Source organism: Nomascus leucogenys, chromosome 6 (genome assembly GCF_006542625.1).
Source record: "Nomascus leucogenys isolate Asia chromosome 6, Asia_NLE_v1, whole genome shotgun sequence".
Lineage (NCBI taxonomy): Eukaryota > Metazoa > Chordata > Mammalia > Primates > Hylobatidae > Nomascus > Nomascus leucogenys.
This window is the reverse complement of record NC_044386.1, coordinates 10904605-10917802: the sequence shown is the minus strand read 5'-3', so window position 1 is coordinate 10917802 and position 13198 is coordinate 10904605. Positions and strand designations below refer to the sequence as shown.

At 39.6% G+C, this 13198-nt stretch overlaps 1 protein-coding gene across 3 annotated transcripts in view; it reads left to right on the top strand.

The window, feature by feature from the left end:
- The window catches only part of CTNND2 (catenin delta 2), a 938008-nt gene that overhangs the window by 155444 nt on the left and 769366 nt on the right, over nt 1-13198 (top strand). For all 3 annotated transcript variants that reach the window (XM_003263165.3, XM_012501684.2, XM_030813911.1), the window contains exon 2: nt 12254-12390. In XM_003263165.3, coding sequence (XP_003263213.1) covers nt 12254-12390 — 137 coding nt within the window. The remainder of the gene's footprint in view (nt 1-12253; nt 12391-13198) is intronic.

Here is a 13198-nt window from a genome sequence, read left to right as displayed (position 1 = left end):
TCACGCCGGTGCTCCCTGCATCTCAGCCCAGTTGCTGCTCTTTCCTGCACCTCATGTCTCCCTATATACATTTATTCTGATCCTTTCCTCTCTGCTCTAACCTTCTGCCATTACACTGTCAATCACTCCATCTCCTACCCCTTTTTAGCTTTCCCCTCAGTCCTCAGGTCTGAGGGGACCCTGATTGCTGTTGAGAGATCTGTCAGCTCTGCCCCGAGAACCTGACCTGTTGCTTGGCCGATGTGCATCTTCCTTGCTTCACCGGTGGTGTCGGCTCTGGCTCTCAAGTCACAAGCTTGCCTGGGGCAGGGCTCAGGAGCAGCAGCAATTGATTCACCCTTAACCACTGGCTTGTTTTTAAAAGCACTACCTTTTCAATAATATTTTTAAGGCAGATAAGTTGTTAGTGTAATGCTTGTTAAGATTAGATAAAATTGGCTGAGATCATGCTTTAGAAACAGACGGTGAAACATTCGGAACATAGCCAGAGGAAGACCCGCTCCCATCCACACTGACCGCAGTTTGCTAGAGCCTGGCTGCTTAGGCGTCTCCCCTGTATGAGCACTACCGTTCCATCTTGCTTTGTAGAAGTCACCACAGAAGCTTCCTTTTTAGCTTCACACATAATATATGTCACTAAGAATAATAACTCAGGTGGAAATTAAGTTTCTGGTGATATTCAGGATGATCCCATTCTTCTCAATGATGAATAGCTCATCCAAGGATACAGAATGGGTTTCCTGACCCACCAAGCTATGTTGACCCTCCCACTGCTCCTGCCTGTCTGAACGCAGAGGTAGAACGGTCATCCCCTTGTGTTTGACACATGAGCTCAACACTGAGATCCCATCAGCTCTCCACCCTCCAGCCATCACATCCTCCACTACAGCAGCAAATGACCTGTGTAGTGTGTAGCCTACTCCATGAATAAGACCTAATGACACACCCCCAACTTCTCAGGTGGAACTGAAATTCCTCTGCCCTCCTGCCTTTGTCTGCTGATGCCCTTGTGGTTGCATGTTCTGACTATGGCTCAAAGGTGCTGCTTCCCATCCTTGCATGATCTTCTCTATATGTTTTGCCAGATTCTGTATTTGCAAGCTGTTGGTTGCAAGTATCAGGTTCTGGAAGCCTACTTGATCGACGATTCTACCTTGGAAGCCACTTACCCAAGGTGTACATCATTGTCAGATAGTTGACTGAAGCGAAAGTCTTAAACTAGTCCTAGGATTCTGAATCCTATTTCTGCTTTTACTGAAAAGCAGCTATCTTGAGTTGAAATAAAGGAGCATCATTTCAAATGCCACATAGAGAAATTCTCCTAATGCAAAGCCCATTGTATTATGTTACATGCTCTCATAAGCAATTATTATCGATTTTACTCTAATCGTTCATATATTAGCTCAACAAATATTTATTAACTAGCTTCTATATATTACATACTGAGTTAGCTGTGGGAAATTGAACGTAGACCAAGACAGACTGAGTTTCTGCCCTAATTGTTTGTAGTTTTGACAACTATTACTATATTGTTTATATTATGATAAGTGATAACTTTAGATTTCTCTTTATAAAGTGAGAAGTGAGGATGAATATATGTTTACGTGTGCAGAGCACGTCTGAGTGAGAATGACGTGATGCCTATTTCTCTTGGTAGTGACATACTAGTTACAAATAGAGAATTGCAGTTTTGGTGATGAGAGTGATTACAAAAATGAGGTGCTCAATACTGTTCTTCCTGTTGCTAATTTGTACTAATCCACACATTCTGTGTACCCTAATATGCATAAAAAGATGTTTATGCTTATTCTTCAATTATACATAGTAGGAGTCTTTAAAATGTCACCTATTTAGTGGAAGATTTTAAAAATAAAATAAAATATGTAAATTTTAAAAACATTCGGTAGCTCATATTTACATATATATTTAAATAACAATACTTGGGATGTTCTAATGCCCTATTTCATTATTCACTTGGGTATAAGGTAATGGCAAATTATGAAAGTAATGCCTGATGATAGAAGTAAAGCCAAAAGTAATTCTATTTTGCCAACATTTGTTTTTTAGAACATAGTATCAAGAACAGGGAGGGGGGTATTCTCTGAAAGAAATGGAAGACATTTCTTTGATCTACATGAGAGAAGGAAAGAAGGCTAAGTGTGGCTGTAACAGGGTTTGCTTGTTTGTTTGGTGTGAGGGGGCAGGAAGTCAAGGTAGTTAACATCAGCGTCTCTGGAGTTGAAGTCTGTGGCTGAAGGTAAAAGAAGAAAGTGAGAGAAGAGTTAGAAATGTTTCTAGCTACTCTAAACTAAAAGATTAAAAGGGACCTTCCTGAAGAGAAGGAACGGGATGGGAAACAAGATTTGACAAGCAGTGTTTAGAAGTCATCAATATATTTTTTTTCTCCATAAGTTTTGGGGTAACAGGTGGTGTTTGGTTACATGAGTAAGTTCTTTAGTGGTGATTTCTGAAATCTTGGTGCACCCATCACCCAAGCAGTATACACTGTGCTCAATGTATACTTTTATCCCTCACCCTCTCCCACCCTTTCCCTCTGAGTCCCCAAAGTCCATTGTATTATTCTTATGCCTTTGTGTCCTCATAGCTTAGCTCCCACTTATGAGTGAGAACATACGATGTTTGGTTTTCCATTCCTGAGTTACTTCACTTAGAATAATTGGTTCCAATTCCATCCACGTCGCTGCAAATGACATTATTTCATTCCTTTTTATGGCTGAGTAGTATTCTATTGTGTATATATATATATACACATATGTATATGTATATATGAATACTACTATATATACATATGTACTATATACTATATACATATATACTGTAATATATATGAATATATAATATATATAAGACAATTTCTCTTTTATTATACTTTATATTCTAGGGTACGTGTGCACAATGTGCAGGTTTGTTACATAGGTATACATGTGCCATGTTGGTTTGCTACACCCATCAACTCGACATTTACATTAGGTATTTCTTCTAATGCTATCTCTCCCCCAGCCCCACACCCCCTGACAGGCCCCAGTGTGTGATGTTCCCAGCCCTGTGTCCATGTGTTCTCATTGTTCAACTCCCATCTATGAGTGAGAACATGCGTGTTTGGTTTTCTGTTCTTGTGATAGTTTGCTTAGAATGATGGTTTCCAGCTTCATCCATGTCACTGCAAAGGACATGAACCCATCCTTTTTATGGCTGCATAGTATTCCATGGTGTATATGTGCCACATTTTCTTAATCCAGTCTATCATTGATGGACATATGGGTTGGTTTCAAGTCTTTGCTATTGTGAATAGTGCTGCAATAAATCTGTGTGTGCATGTGTCTTTATAGTAGAATGATTTATAATCCTTTGGGTATATACCCACTAATGGGATTGCTTGGTCAACACTGTCTTCCACAATGGTTGAACTAATTTACACTCCCACCAACAGTGTAAAAGCGTTCCTATTTCTCCACATCCTCTCCAGCATCTGTTGTTTCCTGACTTTTTAATGATCGCCATTCTAACTGGCATGAGATGGTATCTCATTTTGGTTTTGATTTGCATTCCTCTGATGACCCGTGACAATGAGCATTTTTTCATGTGTCTGTTGGCTGTATAAATGTTGTCTTTTGATAAGTGCCTGTTCATATCCTTTGCCCACTTTTTGCTGGGTTGTTTTTTCTTGTAAATTTGTTTACGTTCTTTGTAGATTCTGGATATTAAGCCTTTGTCAGATGGATACATTGCAAAAATTTTCTCCCATTCTGTAAGTTGCCTCTTCCCTCTGATGATAGTTTCTTTTGCTATGCATAAGCTCTTTATTTTAGTTAGATCTCATTTGTCTATTTTGGCTTTTGTTGCCATTGCTTTTGGTGTTTTAGTCATGAAGTCTTTGCCCACGCCTGTGTCCTGAATGGTATTGCCTAGTTTTCTTCTAGGGTTTTTATGGTTTTAGGTCTTACATTCAAGGCTTTAATCTATCTTGAATTAATTTTTGTATAAGGTGTAAGGAAGGGATCCAGTTTCAGCTTTCTACATATGGCTAGCCAGTTTTCCCAGCACCATTTATTAAATAGGGAATCCTTTCCCCATTTCTTGTTTTTGTCAGGTTTGTCAAAGATCAGATGGTTGTAGATGTGTGGTGTTATTTCTGAGGCCTCTGTTCTGTTCCATTGGTCTATTTATCTGTTTTGGTACCAGTACCATGCTGTTTTGGTTACTGTTGCCTTGTAATATAGTTTGAAGTCAGGTAGTGTGATCCCTCCAGCTTTGTTCTTCTTGCTTAGGATTGTCCTGACCATGCGGGCTCTTTTTTGGTTCCATATGAACTTTAAAGTAGTTTTTTCCAATTCTGTGAAGAAAGTCATTGGTAGCTTGATGGGGAGGGCATTGAATCTATAAATTACCTTGGACAGTATGACCATTTTCACGATATTCGTTCTTCCTATCCATGAGCATGGAATGTTCTTCCATTTGTTTGTGTCCTCTTTTATTTTGTTGAGCAGTGGTTTGTAGTTCTCCTTGAAGAAGTCCTTCACGTCCCCTGTAAGTTGGATTCCTAGGTATTTTATTCTCTTTGAAGCAATTGTGAATGGGAGTTCACTCATTATCTGGCTCTCTGTCTTCTATTGGTGTATAGGAATGCTTGTGATTTTTGCACAGTGATTTTGTATCCTGAGACTTTGCTGAAGTTGCATATGAGCTTAAGGAGATTTTGGGCTGAGACGATGGGGTTTTCTAAATATACAATCATGTTATCTGCAGACAGGTACAATTTGACTTCTTCTTTTCCTAATTGAATACGCTTTGTTTCTTTCTCCTGCCTGATTGCCTGGGCCAGAGCTTCCAACACTATAATAGGAGTGGTGAGAGAGGGCATCGTTGTCTTGTACAGGTTTTCAAAGGGAATGCTTCCAGTTTTTGCCCATTCAGTATGATATTGGCTATGGGTTTGTCATAAATAGCTCTCAATCTTTACATTCCCTGACTGACATCAGAGTGTGGTTTCTGGCCATAGAGCTCAGCTGCCCAGATGTCAGCAGCACGTAAGAGTCATAGGTAGATTTCAGGTTGAAAGTTTGCAGGCAAGGTTGCCTTTCCCTGCCCCAAGTCTGTTCCACCCACATTCTCGACATCTTGGCTGATGGGTGGTCACTCAGGCCAAGCCCTTGGACTCACCTGGACTCCTCTCTCTGTGGCTCACATCCACATAGAATCTTTCAGGAGGCCCACCAGTTCTCCCTTCCAATTATCCTGGTAATCTGACCACGTCTCAAGACCTCTCCTGCCTGGATTCAGCTGCAGATGGAAGATTACATCAGAGAGTTTACTACTGGGCATAGACTTGGGCCATCAGTAGAACTTTCTGCAGTGATGGAGATCTTCCACTTTTCACTGTTCAATAGTGTACCCACTGGCCATCTCGAGCTCTTGAGCAATTGAAATATATGAATAGTTGACTTTTTAATGTTATTTTAATTAAAATGTAGATAGTCATGTGTGGGTAGGGGCTGCTGTAGTGCAAGTCTAACTAATGAAATATCTAGCTTCCCACAGCATACTTGGAGTTTGGAAATGTTGGAATTTGAAGCATGTGACTTCAGAGCCTGAGGGCCCTAGGACCCCAAGAGTGACAGAATGAGAGGAGAATTGGAAGGATAAGAGGTCATGGCTTATAGAGAGGGGAGGGCAGCTAAGAAGGAGCAAAACCCATATAATGGCCAAAGGAACTTACTGGCAAATTGGAGAGGAGGAGACCACAAAGTAAGAGTGACACAAGAATGCTGGGTGTGTCACTTAATTAGATGGTTGTGTGATGCAGACATCATCAGTTATTTTGTTTAAGATGACCATGTCTTGATGTGTAAGTCATCAGTTGCAATGCAGAAGTGACTAAAGAACAAATTCAAATATGAAGTAAGGATTTATGTGTGTGTTTGTGTATGTGTGATGGATGTCAATAAAATATGACATTGAATATTTTCTCTGCATTGACGGCTAGAGAGTTTGGCCTTCCAAAATGCAGTTAAGATTCTAGCATGTTGCCAAGTGTAATGTAAATTTATAGAGACTGCTATTTGGGGAAGAAAAGTTTAGACTATTCATTTGGACATCATAATATCTTATTACCTATGGTTATAAGAGTTCAAACTGAAAAGAAGGCTCGGCATGCAGGGACTAACTGCTTTTGCTGTTATTGTCATGCAGGCCAATTTTTCTGAATTTCTTATTGCATCATTTAGGAAAGTGGTAGTATTATGGATGTGTTTAAGATACTGTTTTCTTCTGTAGGCTTATTTCATACAATGGGGTACATCCCTTTGTAAGCTTTGCTTTATTCTGGTATGCTGATTTGAAGCAATGTGGGACACATGCCTCCTCCTGAGATCTGTGATTCATTTTAGATGAAGGCGTTACCAAGAGATGTTTTGCCTTGTTCCTGTCAGTTCCCAAGACTCCACACCCGGCCCACAGGGGAATTAAGGGAAAGAAAGTTGAGAAAATTGAACCCTTTTTGTATTGGTCGACTTGTGCCGCCATAGCACAATACTACAGACTGAATGGTTTAAATAACAGAAATTTATTTTCTCATATTTCTGGAGACCAGAAGTCCAAGATCAGGGTGCCAGGAGGCCACTTCTCTTCCTTGCTGGTTGATAATACTTTCTCGTTGTACCTACTTACGGCTTTCTGTCTATGTGTATACAAAGGGGAAAAGAGACCTCTGATGCCACTTGCTCTTCTTATAAGCACATCAAGTCCTGTTATATTAGGGCCCCACCACTCTGTGACCTCATTTAACCTTAATCACCTTCCTAAAGGCTCCATCTCCAATACAGTCACATAGGGATTAAGGCTTCAGCATATGAATTTGGGGAACACAGTTCTGTCTGTAACACTACTCGTGCATGTGTGGGCATAGAGCAGGGTGACTTGCACCCTGAAACTGCTAGTATTGTTTTATTATTTTCTGGACATAGGACTTGTTGGTACCAAGTTCTGCTAGAAGAACCCACCTGAAATTTAGGGCTGTTCTTCCCTCACTGCTGTCTCTTTTTCTCATGTGGAAGATGGGTCTGTCCAAAACGCAGCTTGGGTATTTGCAGATTATAATTCTACTATGTGTAGGAAGACTTCTTACATGGTTACCACTTCAAGGGTAGTAAGAAGTGCTGTACAGGATGAATAAATCTGTGTGAAATGTGCACTGTACTCACAGTCAAATAAAAACAAAGTCAAAGGGGTACATTTTTCTATATCAGGTTGGCAAAAGCCTGAGAGGATAATGGAGATCTGTGTGGTTAATGTTGTGGTGAGGTGACATTCTCATGACCTTTCCAGTGGGTGGGTAGGCTGGACCAGCTTGGCAGCAGCACTTTGACTAACAAGAGGCCGAAAAATACACAGATTCCTTATTTTACCAATTCTACTTCTGGGAACCCATGTATTGAATCTGTCATAGATGTAAAAATGGGGTAAAAATCACATATAAAAGACAGGTAGATAACTTTCAACATGTACAGATTATTGAATACTAAGTATTCATTATAATTAGACTGTAGAGCAATGTTTGTTGATATAAGAAATTGTTCATGAGATGTTGCTGAGCCACAAGAAATTCAAAAACCTTGCATTAGTACCTTATTATGTAAAAATCATTGTACAGAATAAGTTATATTAGAAATAATAAATCACCAAAATCTCAAAGTAATTTTACTTATCTGGAATGGCAGAATTGCTGGTGGTTGCTCTTCCTTTGTTTTTGGTTTTTGCTTTTTATTTCTCTATACTTCTAAGATTTCCTGGATTTTGCACAGATTAAATACTAATTTTTAATAGATTAGCTGTGATTAAGACTGACCTATTTGGCCATATTACTGTGAAGTCAGAGGTTTAACACTTTTTATACTTACCCTAAGGCCATCCAGGGATTCATTGGGGCAGGTCTTCTGCGGTTTCCTCTCTCTCTTCTGTGTGCCGTGAGCTGAGAAGATTGTGATTGGAGGGTGACTGTCTTTTCTGTCCAGACACAATAGTTAGATTAAATTTGGATTTAAGAAATTATGATGCATGGAAATTATTCCAAGTCATTTGCATTCAGGAATGGAGGTTGCCTTAGGTAGCAGTAGCTGTGTACGGTGGAATAAGCCTTGAAGATTCCACTTCTCTTTCTGTTATTGCTGTAAGGAGAAAGGAGGTAGATAAACAGGCCTAATTATTCCCCATACTGTGTGGGTCACACTTGTCAGGTGCCCGAGGAGAAACCTTGATTCAGTGCCTATTAAATCCCATATTTTTTTATGACAGGTCACTGTTATGCTTTTAAAGAGTTACATTTTATAAAAATTAGTTAGTAGAGTAGCATTTAGGAGGCAGTACAGGTTATAGGAAATAGGCTGACACATCAAAGGACATTGAAATAGGAATTAAAAGGCAGAAAGCCTGAGTTCTGGGCCCACTTATGTGACTTAATAACTTTGGGCCCTTAAACAATTTCTTTGTCAAAAATATGTTGATAAGAATACTGGCTCAGAGCCTGAATTAACATGGGCCCAATAAAATGTGAAGAAAACAAAAATTAAAATGGCAATTTATAATATGTAAGACTCCCCCTTTCTCAGCATGAGGTGCTCCTTGTGTATTAGTCCATTCTCATGCTGCTAATAAAGACATACCCAAAACTGAGTAATTTATAGGGAAAAAGAGTTTTCATGGACTCACAGTTCTGCATGGCTGGGGAGGCCTCACAATCATGGCAGAAGGTGAAGGAGAAGCAAAGGCATGTCTTGCAGGGTGGCAGGCAAGAGAGCATGTGCAGGGGAACTGCCCTTCCTAAAACCATCAGATCTGGTGAGACTTATTCATTATCATGAGAACAGCATGGGCAAAACCTGCCTCCGTGATTTAATTACCTCCCACCTGGTCCCTCTCACTACATGTGGGGATTATGGGAACTGCCATTCAAGATGAGATTTGTGGGGGGACATAGCCAAACTATATCACCTTGCATAGAGTCCCCTGTGAACCCATGGACATGGAGAGAGGTGGCAATAGAAGGTCACGGCGGCTCTCTCAGGGACCAGAGGTGACTGTGCACACAAGAGCTGCATTGTCCTTCCTTCTTACTTTCTGCTGTCTTCTACCATCTCTGAAACCTTCCCTAGGTGGAAATTCATAGGTTCCACTCTTTATCTGGGCACAGCATTTGCTGAACTGGTTGTTTACATTTTACATAATTAAGAGACTTGATCAAATAAGAAAACCATATGAGAAAGCATGTTGAATACATAAATATACTTTATTATGTTCTTCCTAACACACCACCACAATTATGCAAATCTCTCTTTCATCCTATTGGTATTCATCACCTTCAATACTTTAAAGTTTTTAGCTATGGTTGCATTTTGCCAAATCATATTTAATCTGATTCTGACTCTTCTCAGATTTTGTTTTGTTGATATTATTTCCCCAAACCTTCTCACATATTCTGTTTATAACAGATTTACTTTTCCAGGGCTATTCCAATCCCCTTTGGTGATATTATTATTCCTTCTCACACATTCTGTTTGTAACAGATTTACTTTTCCAGTGCTATTCCAATCCCCATTGGTGATATTATTGTAAGTACTTCATAAAATTAAAACAAATAAAAAATTAGATGAAATGTTCAATAGGAAATTTGGATGACTGCTTTCCTTAACATATATTTTAAGTAAAATTCCATAATGGGGCCTTTTTAGGTGTGCATTTCTCTAAATTATTAACTAGACATAGGTAAAAACATAGGGCAAAGGCTACTGTGGAAATCACATCTCTTAATGTAAAACCCAGGATGCTTAGATATGGTATAATAGAAAATATCTTTTAATATTTACACAACCCTGGTTCCTGGAGGGATGTGTAATATAATACCTTTAGGCAAGAAAATAATTTCTGTTTACTCTTGGCCTTTTATTGAAATGGGGGTTTTGTAATACCTTGGTAAATATTATCCTCAGTTAACTATTGCTTTCTCTGTTGATTATTGCTAGGTGATACATGTAACAAATACTTCAGTTCCTTTTTAAGTTCATTTGAGCTACAGATCTCCTGAGACTTATTCGCTATCATGAGAACAGTACAGGCAAAACCTGCCCCTATGATTTAATTATGTCCCACCTGGTCCCTCTCACTACAGGTGGGGATTTTGGGAGCTACAATTCAAGATGAGATTTGTTGGGTGACATAGTCAAACCATATCACCTTGCATAAAGTCCCTTGTGAACCACTGGACATGGAAAGAGGTCGCGATACAAGGTCATGGCTCCTCCCTCGGGGACCAGAGTAACCAAGCACCATAAATTGGGTCCTTATAAGCAACAGAAATTTACCTGAAGTTCTGGAGCTGGGAAGCAAAAGATGAAGGCCTGGCAGATTTAGTGTCTGGGGTGGGCCGACTTTCTGGTTTATAGATAATGCCTTATTGCTGTGCCCTCACATTGTGGGAGGGTTGAGAAGTCTCTGTCAGGCCTCTTTTATAGGGACTCATCCTATTTATGAGGCTCTACCCTCTTGACCTCATCCCCTCTCAAAGGCCCCTCCTTCTAGTACCATCACCTTGGGTATTGGTATTTCAGCATATGAATTTGGGAGACATCAACATTCACACCACAGCAATCTCATTTATGTGTGCAGGAAAGATAGGAACAGTTCTGAGAATCTTGTTTTTAACCTGTACATATGTATCCATTTATGCATTGGGTCTAATGTTATTTGAGTTTCTGCTTTCTTTCATAAATAAACTCAGACAAAATCAACTATGGCAAATGGCCTTGCCAGTTTTTGTCTGCTGTCTGTTACATACTAGGAACTTGGTAAGTATTTGTGGAGTAAATTAGTTATTGACTGTATTTCACAATACTAAGCTTCTTATGTTAATTCAGGTATCTCTTTAATTATTGGTAAATTATTAATCATGGCTTCTGTATGATTTTCTTGCAAAGGGGAATGTCTGATAGATTTTCTTTTGAGTTGAAAATATACTGTTTTGGGGGAAAACCTCTCAAACTCTATTTTTCTTCTACTCTCACACAACAACAACAATCAACACAGAAGTCTTCTGTGACCAAATGTGTGGATTTTTTCCCATACACGCCAAGCAGCAGACACAGCTGGGTGTCCTCTAATTCAGTTCGGACGCTATCTACTCTGTCACTCCGACACTATCTACTGCACTATCCACTCTAAGAGAGTGTCAGAGCCCACATGTTGAGGGTTTAGTCCCCAAGACTGTCTCATCCCCCCAGACACCAACTGCAAGTCCAGGCCTCAGAACTTCTGACCAACAGGCTTCAGCTGGGTTTCCCACAGTCCCTGGGTTGGGCTTTATTAATTTGCTAGAGCAGCTCAGAGAACTCAGGGAAACACATATGTATACATGTTTATTTCAGAGGATATCACAAGGGATACAGATGGAGATATGCATAGGGCGAGTTATGGGGGAAGAAGCGCAGAGCTTCCAAGCCCTCCCGATGTACCACCTTCCAGGAACCTCCACGTGGTCAGCTCTCCAGAAGCTCTACGAACCCAGTCCTCTGGGGTTTTACGGAGGCTTCTTGACATCAGCATTTTTTTCCCCAGGATGTGGGAGGTAGGACCCTCTGTGAAATGAGGATCTTATGACCCACAATCAGAAAGGAGGCAGGGAGGATTAGAGTCCTGCCTTAGAGCAGGTAAAAGGAGGGCAGGGGAAGGTCAGAGAGATTGCTTTCTGAGGCCGGCTCCTGAGACCTGACACGCCCAATACCATCACAAGACTATAACGGGGTCTATGGGAGATATGAGCCAGGAACCAAGGAGGAAACATATAATAACAGCACATATACCAATAGGCAGGTAATGAATTTGCCTAAAATAGTCATAAATTTGTAGTTGGACTAGCTTCTTAGACTCAATACTTCTTTATTGCTTTACTCTTATAATCTCTCCTTCTTTTTCCTTCTGATCATTTCTTTACCCGTTTACCTCAAAGACAAAACACAAGGTGTGAGTGTGTTCTGGAATTTGGTTGGAGTTGATAAAAGAATAAAACATTCTATTTACTTGTACTGTTACTTTACTGTATTACTCCCCTTCTATAATTATGTCTTGGTCTTTCTCAGCAGCTCATAGTTTTACTTTTTTTTCTGTGTGTATCTTCAAAGCGGTCTGATAGTTGTACCTGTTTAGTGTCAACATCTGATTGTGTTGATCGTCTCCTCTTGCCTTGCAGGAGCTATGCCTGTCCCAGACCAGCCTTCAGCAGCCTCAGAGAAGACGAGTTCCCTGAGCCCCGGCTTAAACACCTCCAACGGGGATGGCTCTGAGACAGAAACCACCTCTGCCATCCTCGCCTCAGTCAAAGAACAGGTAGAAACATTCCATTTTTGTAACATGCATTTGGGGACATTTTAAAAATTGTTTTTCTAGACGAACGTTAAAGATTAAATTATGTTGAAAGAAACTCATACTTATCTAGCACAGTGTTGGTATTTATTATGTAAATAATATTATAATATGGTTATAATTCCTTATGACTCCATGTTTTGGGCAGCCTTCCTTGAAAAGATATTTTATAGGGGAAGAAAAACAACTTTATAATCAAAATTTCCTATGGGTGAGGTTTTGGTAGATTCATTGATGGACCTGATATTTAATACTATTAAACGTACAAAGTGAAATAATTAGTCTTAGAAAAGATAAAATCTAATGAAAAATTAAAATATGTCTGGGAGGTTAAAAATATGTATGACAGTAAATGAATATCACATCGAAGTCAAGGCAAATTGGTTTTTCCAGTGTTTTCTGAGATGGATCTGGAAGGATGCAGTCTAAAATTTCCTTCTCAAACTAATGAAAGTCTGAACTATTCTTCCTCCAATATTACTTTGCCAAAAAATGCATAAATAAATAAAATCTGAACCTTAGATTTAAAACGTCACTTTATAAAAGTCATGTTTCTTGTAAATAAAAAAGTAGTAAATAAAGAGAGCTGGACAATCAAGATTCTTTTAGTTATTGCTTCTTCTAAACATGTGCTAGAAAATATATCAGTTTTCAAAATTTTAAGTAAAAGAGCCTGCTCCGTTTGGGTTATGTGATTTGGTGATGCTGAGTTGGCAACTTACCTGACTCCCAGGAACATCTGAGCAGAGCGAGAGCCTAAAATGGGAGCAAT